Source organism: Fopius arisanus, unplaced genomic scaffold (assembly GCF_000806365.1).
Source record: "Fopius arisanus strain USDA-PBARC FA_bdor unplaced genomic scaffold, ASM80636v1 scaffold00360, whole genome shotgun sequence".
NCBI lineage: Eukaryota > Metazoa > Arthropoda > Insecta > Hymenoptera > Braconidae > Fopius > Fopius arisanus.
The window spans coordinates 12,363-36,302 of record NW_011888099.1 but is presented as its reverse complement, the minus strand read 5'-3'; the positions used below and the strand labels follow the sequence as shown (position 1 = coordinate 36,302).

Below are 23,940 nucleotides of genomic sequence, written 5' to 3'. Positions count from 1 at the left end.
AAATGTAATAATTGTGTTCACGGGCCGGTAATTGGGTCTCGCGAGTGAGAAGTGGATGTGTAAATTGTGGGGAGTGTTTTTATTCCGCAGTGATTGAGCCGCCATATTTTTCCCCAAACGATCATTGGAGAATTGATCTTGGTGAAATCTAGGGGGTATCTTTGAACGTAATTTACACATTCATTCCTCGATTTCCCACCCCTGAGACCTAATTACCGGCCCGGAAAAAATAATTATCTGTCGATTGACCCTACAATTATATTTTTTGAGGGCCTACAGGGGCTGGCATTTCGTTACCCGTAAAACGCGTTTTTTCTAGGGAATTTCCTAGCGACATGTCGGGCAAAAATCCCTCCACCCGGGCCTTAAGAGTGCTCGCACATAAATAAAAGTCAGCTAACACATAGGCATATGACAACATGTATCAGCTATGTGTATTCTCAAGCCGGCACTTTGTGGAGAGCTTTGTCTTCATTAGCGTTTCCAATGGCGACCTTTTCATTCATTAACATTACTGGATTCAGTCACTTGAGATGTTCAGTCCCTCTAATCAATATGATTTGTGAAGGGCATGCTTGGCGTGTGTTTTATTTCACGTTTTTTTTTTTTGAATAAAACTGAGAATATGTTTTGGGAAAATATGATCATACAATAAAACCTCCACTTGGCAAAATTTTTTCACAAAAGTTTTTTTGTGATTTTCGGGTACACAACACAGTAAACGCTACTTATGGGGCCTCAGTGATGAAATCGCAATTTTCGGTTGTCCATACCTTACGCCTAGAAAATTGTTTTATGAAGATATTGATCAAAATATATGTTTTGAAATTCTTCGAACAAAATCACCTTCGGAAGGCCTTCGAGGAAAATTGTCTTGACAGGGGTGTCCGAGATAGGTGGGATAGAAAGATTGGGGTTGGTTACAGCTGTGTAAGAGATATTACGGTTTATTCTTTTATATCATTTCTGGATTTTATTAATCTTTGCTTGACTAGTTGCTAAATGGTCTTGCTTAATTAGGTTTGATGCATGCTTATAATACGGACAGCCTTTGTAACTTGCTCAGTGCCCTGGCGATTGAGGGAACACGCAATAGCGTGTATGTTGCGTGGTAGTTGGGTGGTAGTTAATTTTATGCATAAAAGCGCCAAAAATCATAGAATTAATATGAATAAGTTAAATAAATATTGAAATATAAATGATTTGGGTCAGTTTAGGGTAATTAACTGGTTTACTTAAATAAATTATAAGTAATGAATAATATGGGGGTATTGTGCAATGACAGACTGATACGGGAGATCCCGCTACATAGCAGCAGGGTTGAAATACCACAGGGGTCGGTAAACCTGATCGGTCCTTGATCAGGTTTTCCTTTCCCATTCACTGTAGGGTTTTCTCTCTGGAATATTCTCTAAGAAATCTTTTTGAATTATTTATAAAATTGAAGTGTAGGGTGCATAAACATAAAAAAAATACGTGATTTTGTTTTTTTTTTAATTTGATTTATTTTTTTTTCTTTTCTTGGCTTCGGCGATTCCTCAATCCTTCTGAAATCCAATGTCGCCCATTTTCCAGCGACAGTAGGTGTTCGAGAAAAATATGCTTCCGTTCATTAATGGTTTGATTCTCTGTGGTAGGCTTCGTTTCCTTTTTTGTTCGACTTTTCCCTACGATTTTCAGGTTTTCCCAGCTTGTTACAATTCGCAAGAGCGGGAGCTGCGAATACTTATCCTTATGCTTTATATGTAATTTTAAAATTACTTATGAAGCATAAGTAATTTTATACTTATCCTTATGCTTATAAGGATACTTATAATATTAAAGATATAAGGATACTTATAAGGATACTTATAATTTTAAAATTACTCATGAAGCATAAGGATAAGTATTATTTTATATGTAATTTTAAAATTACTTATAAAGCATAAGGATAAGTATTCGCAGCTCCCGCTCTTGCGAATTGTAAGAAGCGGGGGGAACCTGAAAATCGTAGGGAGAAGACGAACTAAAAAGGAAACGAAGCCTACCACAGAGAATCAAACCATTAATGAACGGAAGCGTATTTTTCTCGAACACCTGCTGTCGCTGGAAAATGTGCGACATTGGATTCCAGAAGGACTGAGGAATCACCGAAGACAAGAAAAGAAAAAAAAAATAAATCAAATCTAAAAAAAATCAAAATCATGGATTTTTTTTATGTTTATGCACCCTACACGTAAATGCTATAAATAATTCAAAAAGATTTCTTAGAGAATATTCCAGAGAGAAAACCCTACAGTGAATGTTAAAGGAAAAGCTGAGAGAAATCGGATAGGAAATTGAATAGAAAATCAAACAAGAAATCCTGTTAGTTAAAATGCTCTATAGAAAATCTTCTAGAATATTTTCATATGAATTTTTCCTTCCTCCTCCTGTTCGCCTCCCCCACGACCATTGCACTTCGAAAGAGAAAAAATGATCAGTATACTGTCATACTTGCCTATATATTAATCTTCTATGATTTACCTAGGTAAATTCTATAGGATTTTTTATAGCAATTCTTACAGAACATTCTTATGTGAATACGTCCCCCCTTCTCTTCTCCTTCTCACCGAATTCTATAGGATTTACGATAGGCGAATCCTGTAGGATTTTCTATAGGGAATCTTATAGAATATTTTCATATATTTACCTATAGGAATCGTATAGGCTTTACCTCAGCGAATCCTATAGGGTTTTCAATTAGAAATCTTATAGAATATTTCCATATGAGCTCTTCTCCCCATCCCCATTTCGCCTCCCCCAAATCCAATTACGAAAAATTCGAAGTTATCTGTCATGAACTCCATTATTAGGGGTCAAGTAATTTCAATTTATTTAATCATCGATGAATAATTAGAATCCTGTAGTTTTAATATAATTGAATAATTAGCGATATGTCCCGCGTATGTGGAAACTGCTGGGACCGATCAAGTTTACCGAACCCTGTGGTATTTCAACACCGCTGCCATCTAGCGGGATCTCCCGTATCAGTCTGTCATTGCGCAATACCCCCACATTACTCATTACTTATCATTTATTTGAATAAAAGATTTAATTACCCCAAATTGACCCAAATCATTGATATTTCAATATTAATTTAACTTATAGCATATTAATTTTCTGATTTTTGGCCCTTTTATGCATAAATTTCACTACCACGCAAATACCACGCAACTACCACGCTACTTCGTGTATGTACCGTCCTCCCTAAATCGCCAGGGGACCAGTTTGGTTGCAATAGATAAATTTCAATAATGTTCTGAATGCATCAGTAGGTAATGGGCATTGGTCAGGAGGCTGAGAATGGCTACACTTTACGCATCTGAATCCAATCGAACAATTAGACCTGGAGTCACCGAAACGTTGACATTCTTTACATTGAAAAAGGGTGTTTTCTCCACGAGGTTTCCACTTGATTTTTTGATGGAGTAAGGTTTTGATGTTGGTTCGATTGAATGCGGGTTGCATCTTGGGAATACTCAGCCTCGTCCTCGGAAAGCGCGGAGACATTCCTCGAACTGGTGAGGCATTGAGAGTTTCTGGCAACGGTTTTTCAAATGCTTCGAATTAAGGCCTGATGGGAGGAATTTTTCTTTTTTCCCCTACAGCATCCTCATTTCATTCATTTTTTTATCAATTTCTTTATCAAAGCTGTTGGCAGTTATATTTGTGGGAGTATTTCTTTCTCTCTTAGCTGGGGTACTGAGGGGTAAGCCGTCAGGAGACTTACGTTTTTTGATCTCGCGTGGCTCGGTGTGGAGGAAGCCTCTGCGTCTTTCTTCATTCATATTATGTCATAATATGTATGGTCGGCCCGGAAAACGAAGTCTGCTCCTTGAGATATTCCCGAGCGCATTTTAATTTGACATCGAGAGCGGGAAATATAGTACCGAAAAGTTTGAAAATGCATGCCAAGTCAGCTCTATTAACAACATGAGAATATTTAATCATTGTTTTCCAAACAATATTTCCTCTTCAAGAAATCTATAAAAGTTAGGAACTGTCCTTTTCATAAAGACGATTAAAAACAACGAATAACCAATGAAGAAGACAACAACAAAAAATGTAACAATTAACAAAAAATTTCCATTAGACATTGAAAATGTTCCTATTTTACTATTCCCACTACCAAGTTATGGCCAAATATTCCCACTATTCTTGCCTACACGCAGGTCATCATCGGCCCGAAAGGGGTGCGGCCATACACTTTATGGCTTGTGACAATTATCCTTATTATGAAAGTAGAAACACAAAAATGAAGTTGGCCCGAGTCGTAATATCTCGAAACGCGTAGGGCTAATTCCTCATCGGTCAACTCGAACCGCCAAATTCAAATTCGGCGCACGGAGTGCGCAGTAGGTCTCATGTCTAATAAATGGAGGTCGTGAGCTGAAGTAGCTCCGAGAGCTGAGGTCGGCCACCTCTGCTATAAAGAAGCCAGTTTGAGTAAATCTCACTCGTTAATTGAACATTGTATTATTCTAGGTCAGAGTGGCGATGGTAGGCATTGACCTAAATTCTATTCAGCTCAGCCGAAATCAAGATATCTGGCATTATCGTATCAGAAAACATAAAGTAAAAGGAAAAAGTTTTCAATTGTTTATTGCGCTTTAGCTATTTCCTAGAACAGACCAACTTATCCATTAAATTCGATCGATACTCTTGCTACCTGCCAAGGGATCGCCATAAAATCATTTGATTTCTCACCAACTAATAACGACCAACTGCTAGGGGGTGAGATATTTTTGTATATTTTCAAATTGTTTGCAGAACCACTAGAAATATTGCTAAAATTCGGAAAAAAAATCACACATTCATTTAAACTAATTAACTCTTATTTCCATAAACATGCAAATTGAGGTTGGGAAAAAATGTTTTCTGAGCCTGCCTAATGTATAATGTTAAATAGGAGAGGGCTGAGAACTAATACTTGGCCTGTGCCTTTGTCTATCAAGAAGAGACCTTTGAAATCATTTTGAAACACTCAATAAAGTTGCCGGCAGAGTTGCTAGACGACTGTTATTCCAAAAAGGTTTTTTTTTTATTTTATACAGTCACAGTTAATCGTGCGGAGTCGATCACGAGAATAATTGACACTTGTATTAAGCTTTAAGTGTGCAAGAGCATTTAGAAGTTTAGAACTTGAGGGACAGGAAGGGGAGCTCCCCCATACTTCCGAAGGAGAGTTGAAATCTCCTGTTGTAATGGGCATGGGCATTGATAGATTTGGAGGAAAGCTGATAGAGGAGATAGTGATACCAATGACGTGGAAATTACTGGAAATGCGGTCTAGTTCTGTAATACGAGTGAGACGAATTGGCTCTTTGATCGCGATGGGACCTGCACCACTCTGTTGCTTAAGCACATCATCCTTATATAGATCACCGCCAGGGAGGAAGATATGGGGTTGAGGAGTTTGAGCCAGGTTTCAGAGAGAGTCATGTCATAACTACGTGCTACATTTTGGAGGTTACCTGGTTTCGGTCCGACACTGCGAGCGTTCCGTTGAAAGATTTTGAGTTCAGTGCAAGCAGCATTAACTGGAGTTGTAGGAACAGTGGGGTGATTAGCGAGGAGGGAAGATATGTGACGATGAAGTAGAAGTAGATATGAAAGAGGTAGAACACGTTGGTGGGGGGCTGGAGGCATGGCTTGATAGAGGCTAGTTACGAGGTTCATGAGGACTATGACAAGATCATCTCCGTGAATATGTGAGACGTTTAAAATAGAATAGTCAGCCTGGAAGAAGACTTATGATTGATTTAAAGGCTTATGAAGGAAGATATTTTTCTGCAATTCTTGGGGTATAATGGCACGTCGAGGGATGTTTTTAGAGCAGGTGGCAGGAGGGAGGGAGGGAGAGTTTGACTTTTCATGTTAAAGGGTGATGTGCTTGTTTTTGGGGGATCTATGAAGCTTTTTGGGTAGGTTTGGGAAGCTTAAAGTCTGCTATATAGAAGATCTCTATCGTTTTATACAGTACAGCTATATGTTTTCCCAAAGCGTTCATCTTCAGAGTGTTGATCTCAATGTCCTTTACTGAGGGGGATGCAGGACATATGAGGGGAGCGTGATGGAGTTTTAGGGAGAAAGTGCGGAGAAATCAGGAAGGGTAGTTTGAGAATTGAGGTTAAAGATGTAGGTGAAAATGTAGTTTTGGAAGACATAATATAGGTATACAGAACGTTGAACAGCTTCAACGAGAATTATGTCATTTGTATCGTATGGGAGATGTAATAGCGACTAGGTTGCTAGACACAGCAGGGGGGGGGGCGACTCTGGAAAAGGAATCACTATAGATTAGGTACGCTCAGAGCTGTAGGCATAAAATTATTAAGGTTCCAATTTCAAGGGACCTAACGCGATTACAAAGGTTGTCGTATATGTGTGGTGGGAGTAACATCGGTTAACTGCGAAGGCAAAATCGTTTGAATTTTTATGCAAGTGTTTGGACATTTTCTTCTTGATTAAAAAAATAGAATAAAAATACTATGGTTTAGATTCAACACTCATCGGTACAAATGAGAGTGGAATGCTCGTAAACCTGACAAAGAAAAATTTCATCGTCAATTGAAGATTAAAGGACGCCGATCATTTTTTTGATTGTAAGATATTGGTGAATTTTAATTTGACATCGAGAGCGGGACATACAGAAATGAAAAGTTTGAATATGAATGTCAAGTCAGGTCTATTAACAACATGATAATATTTAATAACTGTTTTCCAAATGATATTTCCACTTCAAGAAATGTATGAAAGGTATGAAATTGTTTTTTATAAGGTCGATTAAAAGCAACCAATAACCAATCAAAAGCATAAAAACAAAGGCAAATGTCTAGTTCAAGCCCACCAAACCATTCTGGATGTTTTTTATTTAGTTGGAAGGGTTTCTATCACCTAATTATCTGGTCACCTTTTTATCCGTAAACAACAAGTGTGGGGATATGACATTTAATACACCGCTCTCTGCGTTATCCAGGGCTATGGCGAGGACGTGGCGGTGTGTCGGCCCCAAAAACACCACTTGTTGGCACATTTAAAGACAATGGACATACAGAAAGATGGATTTATCTAATAGTCCTAAGCCCTCCACTAAAACTCTGAATTCACCTCTCCCGATCCTCTACCATCGCTGGGCGAATACCACGATTGCCTTATCCGCCGCTACCATTCTGTATCTATTCAAATAGGACGAGATCTACTGCGCACTCCGGGCGCGGAATTCGAATTTCGGCTTCGGATTCGAGTTGACCAATAAGGGATCAGTCTTACGAGTTCCGACTCATGCGAACTTCATTTACATATCTCTGCTTTCACGATAAGGAATGAAATATCCCTCACTCGTCGCGTCAACAGCGACAGCAAAGACGAGGGGGGGTTTAAGGAATTTCACGGACAACAGAGTTTACCTTAGGACTATTTATCGATGTATTTCCCTCCTTATTGTTTCTTTCGCTTCTGTCGTCTTGTTATTGATTAGTAAGACAATAAGAATGGTTTTTATCAAAAGAAATTCATATTTTCATAATTTTTGTTTCTTTCTTTTGTCCACCAACCTAAACCACACATTTACCAAAACAAAAAAAAAACAATAATTGAAGATATATTTTCATTGGAGAAATAGAAAATTTTTCTATCTCACTTTTCCCACCACCAAGTTTTTACCGCATATCCCTACTACTCTTACCTACGCGCAGAGCATCATGGTCCCGAAGGGGGCACAGCCATAAACTTGATGGCGTGGGACAATTCTGCCAAATGGAGGTCGGGAGCTGGAGTACCTCGGAGCGCTGAAGTTGCCCACTGCTGCTATAGATCATTTCGCAGTTCTTGTTGTAGGCATTTTTCGCATCGTTGTTTTTGCCTTCAACACGTGGCTGAGCCACGGTCCTTTTCATAACTGAGTCCCTCTTCATGCCTGACTAACCTGACAATAAGAACAGTACTGGGAAAACTTTAGCAGCTACACGCTTAGCTTCATTGTGGCTGACTGACTCCACTCAAAAAAATCGTTATATTGATGAACGCAGAAAAATTTACATCTAACATATCGAATTTTCTATAATCGCTCTACAAACAAATCGAGTTAGGGTTGGATGAAGCTTATCGCAGCCCTTGGAAAAAGTGAGTGCTTGATTGTGGTTGACAAAATTGAATTGCTCCTTTTAAATTTTATTTATCTACCAGCATATCATAAATATAGTTTTAAATCGTTCAAATAAAAATTCAAAATTCACCTTTTCCAGTTTCTGACGTACTCGAATAAAATGTGATGTTCAAACGGATTTTGGAGAGATATAAACAATATCCTTGCCATTTTATCTTATGGTAAAAATCGATAAATATTCGTCAATTTTCCGGTTTCATTGATAATGGAAATAGCGAGGGATAGAACAGCGATTGCCCCTAATAAATTATAAGTATGTATAAGTTTGTAAAAGTTTGTTATTGCATATTTCTATTTTCAAATGTTATATTCAAAATTAAAAACTATAATTTTGCCCCAATTTTGGCGGATGAGCCATTTTTATTCGACTTGCATGCCACTCTGCGTGATGCCATCACTAGGACTTATTCGCAGATAAAAGGCTAGCTGATTGGGTGCCCATTAAGATTTGAAAATTATCCCGATTCTAGTAATAGCATGACTCTCGCCTACCTGAACGTTGCGAAGCCCTGATGTAAACAGTCGCGAAAAGGCCCATTTCAAAAGAAAATAGATATTGCGTCGTGACGTATTGGGGTTGTCCAATACGTCGATTTCAATAAGAATAATAAATATTCAACATTTACACAAGGTTACTCATTAGAACCAGAAATATAATCTCTCTTTTTTGTCATCCATATATAGATTAGGGAGTATATCATTGTTTTGCAAATTATAATACACCAGCGATTAATAATCCAGTGAATTTTTGTCAATCATTCACGTGACATCCCTTCGAGTGAGCGAATACCCCAGAAGCTCACAGCAGAGCTAGCAAAGTCCAAAGTTAGTGATCCAAAATGAATAATTGCAGACGTTGTACGAAGATTCTTCCTGGTCAACCTCCCGTGATAATCCTCAAACTATTCTAGCTGGCGCGCAATCCTGAGCGATAGACGACAGCCCGGTTTTTTTTTGGAAAACCTGAAGAAAACCAGCCGTGGAGGAAGTTCGTCGACTCCGCGGACTTTCGGTGGCGGGTCTCACAATGCTGAGCCAGCATCAGCATGACACGGTAGAGTGGGCGAGGTTTACCAACGTCGGAGCAACTCTGCTTACCGACTTCAGCCGCTATCGCGGCGTCGTTAAGTGGGAACTATTGGAGGACGCACTCCCCAGGTCTGTCGCGGAGGGATGTTGCCATCCCTCACACGTCTTTCACTCTCCTCCAGGGTGGCTCGACTCCGAACAAGACCCAGATTACTTGCGAATCCTTCTCACCCTGCAGGGTGCTAAACATCGCGAGGTGCATGCAATATTGGCCTCTGGAGCCCTTGCTCATCCACCTAATGTCCTACCCAACTCGAGACTGTTTAGCACCAGCAATCTGATTGCGGGCCAAAATCAGAACTACTGCCCACGGAGAAACGTGCGATCGGACCTACGAGAATCGGCTTGATACCCAACCCTTGATCCACCCCACCACCATGAGTTGCACCCTGGAGATGGGTCTCTGTGGCCAGAAACGTACGGTACGCAGCCACAAACCAATCCATTTCACTAGTCGGGGACGCGTAAGCAGGGGGATTATTGCCACCAACTCGTGCCGAGCTCCAAAAACTCCACCACTCCACTCCGACTGCCTTGAGATCTTCCAGTGCCCTCTCCTCTGAAAAAACAACCTCTGCTTGTTCTTGATTGCTCAGTAATTTTGGGGAAGAATTTAATCTCGAAAATGGTTACGTTGAAGTAGTTTGTGAGACATTGGTCAATAAATTTGAATATCTCTGTAACCAATTTCATTCAGTCAAGATCCGTGAATTTTGTAGTATGGAAGCTACAATACTACTAAATTCCTTCCTTCGACCTCAACATTGTGTCGAATTTTTGGACTTAAGGAATTTAGGGGAAAAAATGGATAATCGGCAATATTACGAAAACTTTCTAACAGGTAATATATATCATTGATTGATTATCACAGAAGACATCGAGACGAGTATTTAAAAGAGAAAAAAACGAATCCATCGAGAAGGTTTTCAAGATACTGACGAATACAGTTTTAGAAAAATATATGAAGCTTTTAGCGACCTATTCCATAACAAATTCATCAATAAAAGCGCAAGAATAATGTTACATATTACTCATCAGGCCATTACTAACATACGCATCAGGGACGTTGTGCAATTTTGGGAGAAACTGTTTGAGACCTGTAGGAAATATTATATTAAGTAATATATTATAATATGATGAAAGGGATCCAAAATGAAATTATAAGATGGTTGGCAATTTTGCCAACAGAAGAGGCCACCAGCAGAGCCAGAAGTGGTCATAGAAAGCTACAATATTTCACATACTCTGATGGAATCGGCCTCATCCAGAATGAACTGAACAGACCCAGTCTATATCATATCCCGAGACATACCAAGAATTAAAAAAATCCCCATTGAGTTTGACTCCTGCGATCACTTATATTTTAGAGAGATCCCTAACTGCACTGAGAAAAAAATCTCAGAAAAATTACTGTGCCCGGCACGGGAATCGCAGTGCAAAATGTTTTATTCGGAAAATTTATCGACGAAGCTAAGAATAATACCTAAGTACACCATGCTTATTTACAGGAAATTGAAGATTTTTCGACATTCTCATCAGTGAATTTTCCTATGCAGCACAGTAAAAATTCTGAGGCTAAGAGGCATTACTGCGAACGCAAAGAAAAAATGATTAACATAATATGATCCAATACTGTGAAACTTGCCACACGCCTCTTTGCTGCTGCGAGATTTTTACTGTGCTCCCTATGAATATTCACGACATCCCTCTGGTTTGGGATGAAACAATTGCTGATGCCCACGGATTACTTCCGGATGTTGTCAAACGTTTTACTTGGGCTGAAGTGCTTCATATATACCGCCAAACCTCCTGGACTTTTACTTTTTACACACGTTTATTTAACTCTTTTGTGAAATAGAAAAATGCAACTTTATAAGAAGAATCAATTAAAATTGGGTAAGTATTGAAATCAATTAGTTTTTAATGGAAAAATTATAAGGTACAGATCAAATAGCATGATGTCGGTTGGGTTTTTTTTATATGATTGTCAGTTTGTTTCATATATATAGTATATTTGCATTCTCGCTGTACATTTCATAATACTCATCTACATCTGTTCTATTCTCCCATGCATTGAAATCTGGACAATTTTTAATTTTTTACTCGAAAATTATTTATTTGAGGTTAAATGAGTCTGTCTGGCAAAATTTTCACATTCAAATAACCTGTTTTTTTGGCATTTTTTCGTTTTTCTTTCTCGAAATTAACCCCTATTAAAGTCACATTGATTCCTTTACAATTATTAGCCTAGAATGCAATGTGATTAATCGGTTAGGGTTATTATGGAAATTAAGCTTTTGCATCTTTTGCATCTTTTGCATCTTTCAGCAAAATGGTCACCGTACTTTCTCCAGACGACATTTTCTTTATTGTTAAGACACTGGAAGGTATTTACTTGGATGAGCATCATGATTGCTTTGCACAGGACCAAGAGGCTTACTCCTGGGCGATTTTAGATTTAAGTCATGTACATAGCGGTATCATAACAAATTTAGTTCGCGCCTTTAATGGTGCAAAATTTATAATTAAAAAGTGGTTATGAAAAGAATTTAATAAATTTTACTTTTTCAAAAAATAATATATGTATGTCTTTTGGTGTATATTCCCTTTCCTTCCTCTCCGTAGATACAATGAATTACTCAATGTGTTTGTTTCATTGGGAAATAATTATTCTCTACGGCCAATTTAAACATTCGAGCGGGAAGGCATAATTTTTATTCGGTCGATAAAGAAATTTTATGACACGAACACAGTAATTTTTCTTCCACAGTGATACAGTTTTCCCGTATCTCGCTTGGTAAAAATTAAGATTAAGGACATGACTTTTTTTATCTCGCTTGGTAAAAATTAGGGTTAAGGGCATGACTTTTTCTCGTGCGTGTGCTTTGCACCCCGATTCCCGATGAGCACAGTAATTTTTCCCCAACGTCTGCAGCAAAAATTCATTGAATTTTTTCTCCGTGTATGATCTCAAAGACTTTACCAGAGTCAAAAAAGAATTCTGATGGCTTAACGAAAACAATACGTGCTTAAGAGAACTAAAAGCTCGCCATGAACTCGAAAAACGGAAGAAAAAAAAAAAAAAATAATAATAATAATACGTCCCGAAGATTCATCAGATTCAATAATCGACGATCTCGGAGACCTCATTAATTGGGGTTATGTAATAGACTAACAAGTGAAGGAATAATACAATACTAATTTAAGGAAATGTCTTCCTGCGACGTACAGTTGATAGTAGCCGGAAGAAAACCAAATCATCAAAAATCCAATCCATTCTTATTTCCATTCCATTTTTTTCTCCTTTTTTTCCCTTCCCCTCTTTTTATTCTTAAGCAGTTTGTTGGATTCCGGGTTGAAGGAATTACCCACTTCAATTTACGAAATCTTTATTTATAATTATAACACAAGCTGATCGTATTTTGGAAATCTTCCTGACTACTTGTTTCTTCCTAGTCTCCAAATATATCTATGCTGTCGTTTCTCAAGCGATCTTAGTTTTAAGTCCCTTGAGGGTGGATAGTAGGGGTTGAGGAAATTGGAAGGAGAAAGGCCGAAGGTGGGTGATTGGTCAGTAGTAGTGAGGGATTGTCCTGAAGGGTTGGAGTTAGCGGGTAAGGGAGTAAAAGCATTTATTGAACGGGTAGAAAGTTGAGAAAGTCCCGGATTAGGCCCGAGGTACTGGGGAAAGTACCGAGGAAGCAATCAATCGATTGAGAAAAATGAGTTGTCGAGGTTTTTGGGAATTAGAGGGTTATTTCATGGTTATTGCACTGGAGTTTTGGGAAAAGGTTTCTAAGCATTAAAATTTAGAGGGATAATTGGGGAATTCACGGAGCTCATACGGAGTTTCAATATATCAAATAAAGGGTATACAACAAGTTACAGTCGTGCTTTTTTTTTGCAATTATAGCAACGAAAAATCTTTTTTTAGCACAAAAGACACATCTACATATAAGATATATAATAAAGAAAAATTATACTTTTTTTTGTTCAAATCCCATAGATGAGGGGAAATAAATATAACATATGTATTACAGTTTAGAACACAATCTTGTTAAAACTCGAGACTCTATAGGTCGTAATGCTTTTCTCTCTAAAGCACCATACAGGGTAACCATTGTTTTTTCATACTAGTTTTTCAAGGTCTGTATATAATGAAAGTGCTTACTGTTTGAATTTAAAAAAACTTGGTAAAAGAAAAACTGGCGGTGTGGTAAAAATTGAAATTAATTAAATTTAGTATGGATAAAAAAATTGATATTCCATGTGAATAAATTCATCCACATCAATGTTTTGCAATTTCTAGTGCGTTATTATATCTGTAGATTTTCTGAAAACACAATTTCTTCATGTTTCATACCATTTTATATCATTTTCCGGCCTAGTTAGACAATTTCAAAATCCGCGAATGAAATGTGTCCATTCAGAAGCAAGAAAAATTAAAAGGTGAATCACTCATAAAAGGAGTATCAGATTCCTTCTGTGGTCAACTGCTTCTCCGAAAGCAATTGCTGTTTTATATGCTCCTATAGTCCTACAAACGGACGAAAATGAGAGGCAACTCGCTCAACTCTAATGATCCAGGGATGAATGGCGTCAAAAAGCTTGAAAACAACAGTTAAACAGTGTAATTTAGTCTTCTCCTCTGTCTCGTTTAAACGGAATGATAATAAGTGTGAAATACAATAAAAAATATTTAGCATATATTATTTGCAACAAAAAACAACTATTGACCATAATTGATTTCTTATTCATAATAGTAGAATTTTTATTTTTCAGGTTTACTAGGGGATTTCTCTTGATATTCTTGTAAAAGAGCACTGTTAATTCCTATTTTCTTGAGTTGTTCTATTAGCTCGCCATTCTGGTGCATTTGGAGTAGAATATCACATCCCCCAACGAATTCACCGTTCATGAAAACTTGAGGTATTGTAGGCCAATTCGAAAAATCCTTGACACCTACGAGAGTAATAAAGCATGTATTATAATTTTTATTAATTAAATCTTCCTCATAGACGGTTTTGATAAATAGAGTGAAAAGATAGTATATATTCCAGACTGTCGGGATGGGGCTTTTTACTCGTGTGGAGTATGGCGAACCGAACCGAAGGCGAGGCAGCCCACACGTAGAAAAACCGCATCCCAGCATTCCGGATATTATTTTTCCGTAGTGATTTTCAAGTATTCGAGTTTGCAAAGTATGTGGTACCAATTTTCGAACGAGAAATTGTGAGAAGCAGTACAAAACAAAACATTTCTTGCACTCAATAAAATTTCGGTCAACCACAATGTTGATCTATACCATCAATTATTAATGCAGTAATTTAAAAGCTTGTATATGGAAGTAACAAACGGTGTACACGGTTTGCATTAACCATTACTAAAGCCCTTTGTTGAAAATAACGGACACATCCGGTCAAATAATAACATGCAATGGTAAACGATGTTGTATTACGCCGAATATAAAAAAAGTTAGAATATGAGAACCAATGTAGTTATATCATGAAAAGTATTAAAATATATGAAATTATTAAATTATAGCATAATTTGCAATATAATTTGGATACTCATCAAATTATGTTAAAAATGTACGATTTTAACAAATTGGAAATAGGAAATTGGCTATAGAAAATGTACTTCATGTCACTTAAATAACAGAATTTATTCAAGTCTAGCGAAAAAAAAATCTAAAGCAATTAAAAACAAATAAATTATAACTGATTTCTACAAAATACGAGAATAAATAATATTCTACTATCCTGTATATATTTATCTGAATGAACAGTCAAAACTTGTGAGATTATTATTTTACACAATCATTATCGACGTATTATCACAATTTATAGCAGATTCTATGAAAATTTATCTAAATCTGTTAACTTGATTTTCACAACGGTCATTAATCTTTAATTAAAAAATTCAACTGATATTTTTATGATTTTGAAGATTTCATGCATGTTGCCAAAATTTCTTCTACACATTGGTTTCTCGAATCACCAATTTACTAGATATGTACAACAACCGATATTTTTCGAAATGATTCATGTCAATTCAATCACTATAGCGAATTCTCCGTGGAACTGTTTAATTTGATTTTTAATTTTGTACGATAGACGTGGAAATATAAAAAATGAATCGGAAATAACCAAGTAAGTTAATCTAATAGCCGCAGTCATATTATAATATTATAGCTTACAGTCATAGTAGTTCATTGATTAGTATTCACTTTCATTTACCTTGTCTCAGTTCTTCATTAGCAAGAACATCATGTGCATTGTATTTAACTCCATGCATCCTTAAAATTTGAACAACAGCATTACTGAAGCCACATCTAGGCGCATCAGGTACTCCTTTCATGAATACAACCACTTTGTTATTCTGTAATTAGGCAATATAACTTCAGAATATCAAATGCAGATCTATTTATCTATTGTGCACTATTAGAATACATTGTAACTTACTTTGACGAGACTCGCAATATCTTCAGAAACAGTCGATATGCCTCGAAGGATGAACAATAGCGGTCTCGGTTTCATAAACATTTTTTGAATAAGATTTCTACAAGAGCACAGTGGAGATTTTAGCTCAATGTTTCAATAATAAGTAAGGTTATGGTCGCTGTGGTTTTCCCGGTAACAGTGGGTCGTTCGCCCGCGCTCTTTCTCTCTCGCACTCACTCTCTCTCTGTCTCTAACCTTTCGTACAGAGAGCCAGTAACCTCTACGGTCTAAAAATCACGTACTATCAACTTATTGCCTGACTAGAGTGGATCTATCTACTTGTTGAGAAATAGGAGGAAAAGTTATAAGTGTATCTACATATTATCCAGCATTTATCTTGCGGTAATAGATTGAGGCATTAGTCATACACAGATTCTTAACAAAAAAAAATTCTGTTTTGTAATTTTCTATTTCACCTTTTTTATTCAATCGCCCAAATACAAAAAAATTCCGCAGTATCAATTTTAACCGTTTAAATCATAATTCGATGAATACAAACTTATTTACAAATTATTTTTTATATTTCAATCATATTTATTAATAGTAATATGTTAAGTACATGGTTTTAAGTAGTCACACGAAATTGTACAAATTACATTATAGACCCGTATATGTAACGGAGGCTTTTAATTAATTACACAAGAAATGCACCAAGTCCAGTTAGTCAAGTTGTCGATAAATTATCTACGACTAGTTACCGTTGTGTTGTCGACCGTCAATATCGATGTCCGTCACTCAAAAACAATAAATGTTACCGATAGGATAAATGGAGAGAAAAGACCTATCAAAATTACCCTAGAAAAACGTAATATTTTCGAAATGGTATATAAAATTTTTTTACCATAATAATTTGTGAAATCCTTTTAGCTTTTTCATACCATTTTGGTGACAAACCCACAAATTTACTGAATAGTTTAGATTTTTCTCTTATACTTCTATCGAAATGCAGCAAAATCATTCTCGCGTAATCATGGGGATTACGTGAAATGTTCTGTACTTTTTCTTGGAAATTTCTCGCCATGTACTTAAATCACCGACATTTGAAATATCCTAAAAACCTTAAATTTCAATTACGCATTCGGAATCGTGGTATTATTGATCAAGTTTCGTATTTGTGAATTGCTTGAAATTGAAGATTTGTAGGATCTCTGACTCCACCCTCTAAACAGCGAGTCTCAGTCATCATTAATGCAGAAAATTGGCTCCAAATTTTTTACGTTCTCTACGTTTTTCTATCACAAAGTATATTTGGAAGAGACGAGATTGGGTGTAAACAAAACTCTCTTAATAGCCGAGATATTCAAAAATAAATTGTTTCCATTTTCCTAACACGAATTATGCAAAATAATTCAAATAAAGCCGGAAATTTTCGTTTTATTATGGTTCTGAAACAGAATTATTTGCATCCATCCATCTATTTTGGCGCCGAAAACTGTCCATCTGTTTTTAAAATGTTTTCCTTTGCAAAAGTGTAGTAGATTGCCCAACAAGAAATTTTTAAACAATTTCTGTATTATATTCATCATCGAGATATTGGTTAAAGCATTCAATTACATTTTTATATCTCGTGCAGTTAAAAATGACAGATGAACTTAAAATTGAAACGTGTTAGAAAAAATCAATTTCGTGAAGGCAATAATTTAGGATAGAATTTTTTCAGAAGTTGGGAAAATCAGTACAATTTAAGATTCTTCATTTGTACGTTTAAGGTTTTCAAATGTCTTAATGCAGGTTTTAATCGGATTTACTTATTTTAATTCTCAATAGTATATTACGACCCATGGCCGGAAAGTTGGATCTCCACGGATTTCCTTATATCACGTACGCTAGGGCATCCAACTTCCTGGCTGAGTATCGTACTATTTTTCTTCAACCCAACCCGAAATGATTGATAAAATATAGTTGCAATTTGCACTTTCTACTTTTGTGGCTTGCATCAGTGCGACACTCAGCCACCTCGTGAACTTCACAGGGGTTGCCCGGGCCGTTTTGCTGGTCGGGGCAGGCAAATGGGTAAAAAATGCATATAAATAAAATTCGAAAATTACTTTTGATAATAATGGAATGTATTGCAATGAAAATTTACTTTATTCCCCTAGGGACTGGAAAGTACGATTCGTGAAGCGAGGTTAGAATCGAATAAAATATCGTGTGCCTCACGGAAATAAAGTATTTTCTGACGAAATGTGAGTTTATCTATAATAGAGATATACTATATAATATACTATCCCACAATAATAATGGAATATTATTAATGATTACATAAGATCATTTGTATACGTATATGGTTGCTTTTTCAACGATTTTGCGAATCATTTCCCTTATTGCAATTACATAAATAAATGTTGAAAGTACAATTGTCAACTTTAAAATCATGTTTTTTTAGTATCGAATTTATGTCACTTTAATTTTGATTGTCAAGATCTTCATTACTTCTTTTTTTTAATATGAACCTGGCTGAATAATTAGTTGATTCTCCAAACTCACTTTTATTGATGGTCTATCAAAAAACGATTTTCTACTGCCGAGTTTCTTTTGATTTATAAATAGTGTTGAACTTCTGCCATTATTATTTTTAATGTCTAAATCTTCATGCCTTGTTTTTGTTTTACATGGATGTGGCTGACCAGTTGGTGGTTTTTAAAATTCAATTTCATTGCTGGTTTATCAAAAACCGAATTACTTCTCCCAAGTTCGTTTTCCTTTATCACTGGTGTGAAAATTGTGTTTTTTGTTTGCAGTGCAAAACCTAGTTGTATTTTTAGTTGAAAACAAATATTGTTATGAACAAAAAATGGCATAAAAATGTATTTCAGAAAAAGAAAGAATTATTGACGTGGATCCAGAGGTTCCGAGTCAAAGTTGTCATCAAAATCCAAAAATTTCCTCAATTCATTAAATTATTTGCAATGAACTATTTTTAGCAATGCCTCGCACCCAGGTAGGAAAAAACGAATGAGCCAAGCCCGGGCCGACTGCGGTGCCCGGGCTTGCCAGGCCTGGGGCCCGTTGCTCCGCCAAGTCCGTGCCAAGCTCGGCTGGAGCCTGGGATGATAACACGGGGCCAGGCCTGGCTGTCAGTCTTGGCCCAAGTTCGGTTGCCAATTGTCCACCAGGCTCCATTCATTAATGGTTGATTATATAAATATTGTCGGAATAATCGAAGAGGAAACCATTAAATACCTCCCTGAGCACTTACAACGGATTTGAGGAGGAAAAATAATCAATAGTGACACAGAGCGACTTCTACAATGTTCTCCACAGTTATGGTTAATTGCAAAAACAAAATAATTAATGCATTTTATGCCCTTTTTTATCACTAATTATTACCTAGTTACCGATCCTTACCGAAATTACCGCTGAAAAACCGATTTTGTTAACTTACAATTTTACCCTAACCGAGGATCGAACCGACGACCTAACAAGTACTAGTCCGGCGCCCTAACCACTAGCCTAACGCACGCTTAGTTGAAATTCCATTCTCGTATGTCGTATATCAATTAATAATAATTATACAAATCATATTGATGATTATTATTTTGTAAAAAATCATCTTATGCAAGTAACTTCTGCAATTTCAATAAATTGAGGTATGTAACCGATAACTTTGTGCTTAGAAACATATAAAATAAAAGCAATTAACAAAAAAAAATATATATATATAGACAAAAAAAATTACCAGTGGCTGAACTTCAATCACCAAGCCCTGACCCACCACTGGAGGAGGCCTGGTCACCAAGCTTCGGCGTGCCGAAGGTCAACCATGACTGGGCCAGAGTTGTTGCCAGAGTATGGGGTAGCCACCTATTTGCCAGAGTATGGGGTAGCCACCTATTTGCCAAAATGCCAGCTCTGGCACCCAGGGGGGGCCCAGGCTCCAACCAAGCTTGGGTGCCCAAAGTTTGGCAAACCAAGGGATGGCCGAGCTTCAACCGAGCTTAGGTTACCCAGAGCTTGGCTACCCGAGGCTTGTGCCAGGCTCGGCCCATTTCTCCAAGCCTGGCATTTCCTACCTGGGCAATTATTTTACAATATCAATACCTCCGTACTTTTCAACAAGTTTTTTAATGTGTCTCTCGTAATAGCTATATTTCTTCTTCTTCTTAGGCGGTTCCCCACCAGCATTCAATTGCTCCATCCAAGCTTCTGTGAGGGCGTGCTCAGTTTTAATCAAATCAATGAATTTCCACAAGCATAATTGGGCACCTTGTGCTCTTTCATTGAAGCCATGATGCCAGCCTTCGACTGCATTTGTTGTACGTGGTTGAACATTAATAATATTTTCGAACTGATGCGAAATTTCCAAGAATACATGTATATTTCGCTATTAGCCACGGCACAATATAAACACTACACGAAAGAGTGTCATAAGTGAGGGGAAATTAATCTCCACTCCATTGTTGCTCTCCCTTCCAACGTCGATTTTAGTGTGGCACCATTCAATACGTTTCAAGCTAGAATCTAAAGCCAAAATATACCCATTAAATCTAAAGTTTCCCTGAACTTCTGCAAACATTGTTTTCTGTACATTTTATATGTACTAGCGCCGCCGCGGCCGCAAGCGGCCGCGCCGTTGATGCAATTCTCCATGTCAATTCTCATGGAACTGCTCGTGTGGATTCACCCCGAATAAATGTGCCCCGAATAACAGTGCCCCATAAGCATTGCGCCATGACACTTGTGGTGGGCGCCATGACAGTGCTCTGCTTTTTTTAATAGGAAAAAATGGATTCTATTCCCTATATATTCGTATATTTTTCTTCTCTAATATTTTTTCCAAAGAAGTGAAAAAAGAGGAACTAAATTACGGGAAAATTTTTTCCATGTAATTTTTTCCGAAAAAAAAAAATTTCCCAAGTAATTTATTACGGAAAAAAATAATCGCCGGAAACTTTTTCCGGAAGTTTCTTTCTTTGGGGAATAAGTGCGGAAACCAAAATCAGCGGTCGGTTATTAAAAGAATTTTCTATGTAACCCTGTGCGATTATATCTGAGCGCCATCTGCCCAGCTGTTTAATCATTTAGATGTTTGCACCAGAGTCAGAAAGAAGAGCAGTATGTAATTAGCTGCAAATTATCAATAATTACAAAAACGAACTCATACAATCGATTGTAAATCGTTCGCAGGTGATTGTAAAAAGGGTCATAATGTTTAAGAGTAGATAGTTTTTTTATAAAAAATAAAAAACTTATGACCCATGTAGTTAGCCGTATTTTTTTTCTAATCACTCTTAAATGATTTTTTTTATTGTAATCGTTTGCAATTCGTTTGTAAATACTATATTCATTTGAATCCACGTTTAAGAGTCATTAGTCTGGAAATTATCATCAATAAACGTGATTCCAAAATTGCGTGGAGGGGATAAGACTTTGCAAGTATGACGGCGCATGCGCAACTGTTCAGAGGATTTTTCTGTTATACGTTCAAAAATAGATTAATGTCTTTCTCACTTTAATTTTGAAAGATTTCACTACGACTGTCTTTTAATTGAACATTGAGTAACACATCGAAACCATTGTACTTTTTGTAAGTACATTAATAATTATAATAACTTGTTCACTAATGGGTGACATTAGGAGAACAATTATCGTTTGAGTAATCCCTGGTTATTCCTACCCAAGCAGAATATGGGCTGACAGAACCCTAGAACATTTGTCATGAGACATTAGTTTAACACTTCTGTTTAACAAAAAAACGTAAGTATTGAATTCAAGGTTTTTGCCCAACCCTAACTGGGTTTATGAAATTAACAGCATAAGCTGTAAGCTTGGGTGGGAATAACCAGGGATTACTCAAACGATAATTGTTCTCCAAATGTTACCCATTAGTGAACAAGTTATTATAATTATTAATGTACTTAGAAAAAGTACAATGGTTTCGATGTGTTACTCAATGTTCAATTAAAAGACAACCGTAGTGAAATCTTTCAAAATTAAAGTGAGAAAGACATTAATCTATTTTTGAACGTATAACAGAAAAATCCTCTGAATAGTTGCGCATGCGCCGTCACACTTGCAAAGTCTTATCCCCTCCACGCAATTTTGCAATCACGTTTATTGCTGATAATTTCCAGACTAATGACTCTTAAACGTCGATTCAAATGAATATAGTATTTACAAACAAATTGCAAACGATTACAATAAAAAAAATTATTTAAGAGTGATTAGAAAAAAAATGCGGCTAACTACATGGGTCATAAGTTTTTTATTTTTTATAAGAAAACTATCTACTCTTAAACATTATGACCTTTTTTACAATCACCTGCGAACGATTTACAATCGATTGTATGAGTTCGTTTTTGTAATTGTTGATAATTTGCGGCTAATTACATACTGCTAGAAAGAAGCGTTGCTGGTGTTCTTTGCAAGCAGTGGCCAGTATATCTTTCCAAATTTTATTGTTTGAAATAGAAAGCAATATTTTCCGTTACTTCTCTTATCTCATGTCTTTCAATAGGTTGACGAACACATCTTTTGTCTTAATATGGGATGGAAAATTTGTCATTGAATTGACCCAGTGGTCTTAATAAGATATATTTTTTAACTATGCCATGGAAAATATTTTCAATAATGAATTATCCGGCGTGGTCATTTTTTTTATCACCGATTGATATCAGATGTCTGTTATTATCTAAATCTTTTACATCTTTAACTTTTTTGTTTGCAATTTCCTTACACCGTAGACAACCACAGATTCCAAATACAAGTATAATCTGCTACTAGTGAAATAAGTACCATTAAAGTGCACGTGCAAAGAATAAAAGTTATGCTATTATGATAACTGAATTTTCTAGACAAATCAATTTTATTTAATATAATTACTTTCTATGGGACATCTTGGCAATTAAGTGAAATAGAGTAATTGTTTTCAAAATTTTTCTTAGGTTTTAAAATTCTATATAAAAAGATCATGAAAATGGTCAGTCTTGTTTAGTTTTCGAGATAATTTCGCAAAACTGATGTAGAAATAATGTCTATCAATGCTTAAATTTCCGATTCATGTATTTGGAAAGTGAGTTAATAAATAATTAATACCTTCATGGTCGAATATGTATCTGGAGGTTCCTTCATAGATTGCACTATTTGAGTACATGTTAGAACAGAAGCTTTTCTGGTTTTGTAATCTTTGGCATTCGCATTTAGCATCCTTTTCAAGTTGAATTAATTCCTGATGTTAATACTGTCTTTTCTACTTTAAGTTTTTCGGAGCATATTCCATATACTCCATAAAGTTATTGGGTCAAGTTTTACTTTCAGACTTTCAAAGTACACAATTAAATTGTTTTCTTTTGAGCTGGACAGTGAATGTTTATTCTCATCTCGCCACTCCTTGTAGGTATTGTAGACTAGCAGATACCGATCCCTTTGGCAAGGTTTCACTTTGCACGATTATTTCTGCTTCTTGATCAAAATTTCTAAATGTTTCCTCCTCATCTGCAGAACCTTCGGAGAAGAGTCATCCATTTTTGAGCTTGTCCTTATGTCATCACTTTTTTCACCAGCACTGTTAATAGTTAGCAGTGAAGTTGAACACAGTTCATGACAAAAGAGCACGCATTATTTCGCGCAGGTCATAAAAGCCGTTGTTCCCGGAGCAAAATCACTTGATTGCATAGTTAAGGGTATCTATTGTAACGCGATTTTCGCGTTAATAATAATTGAAGATATTTACTGGAATAAATCACGCTCTCTGCCGTATAGATTGGCTCCGCTAATTCCTTACGCGTGGGGAGTTGAGGTTACAGTACTGAACCTCAGCTCCCAATGAGACTCTTCTGTCGGAACACTTGGTTCTCCACTCCAGAGAACTGTTCCTCATTAGACGGGGCGGGCATTCAAGTGGCCGGGGGTCCAGATAAGGGGTTAACTGGACAGCCGGGTTGGGCACATTTGAATTCGGTGCGCTCCAGGAAACGTTACCGGCAAGGATATCCTCGTGGTGGTGATAAGTACCACGGACGATCCCCCAAGCACTCCAGCCGCGTGAGTCGGGAGTGGGGAGCAGAGCTCCTAGGGAGCACTCTCCACTCCACACGTCAGAGGGTCAGAGATGTCTCGGCACTCTCACGGGCCAATCGGCCCCGGGCTCTAGCCAGCCCGTAGCTACCGATGACCAGCGTGGCTATATAGCCCGCCCTATCGCTGTACAATCGGACAATT

At 36.9% G+C, this 23,940-nt stretch overlaps 1 protein-coding gene and 2 long non-coding RNA genes across 3 annotated transcripts; 2 read left to right on the top strand and 1 right to left on the bottom strand.

The window, feature by feature from the left end:
- The first annotated feature begins 11,033 nt into the window (after nucleotides 1-11,033).
- Nucleotides 11,034-11,845, top strand: LOC105272875 (uncharacterized). Its single transcript, XR_892849.1, has 2 exons — nucleotides 11,034-11,173; nucleotides 11,606-11,845. It is a non-coding gene; the product is annotated as an uncharacterized lncRNA (long non-coding RNA).
- Nucleotides 11,846-13,961: 2,116 nt separating this feature from the next.
- Grx5 (Glutaredoxin 5) lies at nucleotides 13,962-15,846 on the bottom strand. The gene is made up of 3 exons (XM_011315105.1): nucleotides 15,742-15,846; nucleotides 15,517-15,658; nucleotides 13,962-14,239 (listed from the first exon to the last, which is right to left on the bottom strand). The coding sequence occupies exons 1-3, from the start codon at nucleotides 15,820-15,822 to the stop codon at nucleotides 14,049-14,051; spliced, it is 414 nt and encodes a 137-aa protein (XP_011313407.1). The 5' UTR covers nucleotides 15,823-15,846; the 3' UTR covers nucleotides 13,962-14,048.
- Nucleotides 15,847-16,000: 154 nt separating this feature from the next.
- LOC105272873 (uncharacterized) lies at nucleotides 16,001-18,020 on the top strand. Its single transcript, XR_892848.1, has 3 exons — nucleotides 16,001-16,122; nucleotides 17,721-17,793; nucleotides 17,880-18,020. It is a non-coding gene; the product is annotated as an uncharacterized lncRNA (long non-coding RNA).
- Nucleotides 18,021-23,940: the final 5,920 nt, after the last annotated feature.

Bases quoted from the DNA above. Each gene is read 5' to 3' on its own strand.
- Grx5 (XM_011315105.1), bottom strand. From the start codon at position 15,822: ATGTTTATGAAACCGAGACCGCTATTGTTCATCCTTCGAGGCATATCG. The intron at 15,659-15,741 runs GTAAGTTACAAT...GCCTAATTACAG, and splicing joins ATATTGCGAGTCTCGTCAAA to AATAACAAAGTGGTTGTATT. The intron at 14,240-15,516 runs GTAAATGAAAGT...TTACTCTCGTAG, and splicing joins TAATGAAGAACTGAGACAAG to GTGTCAAGGATTTTTCGAAT.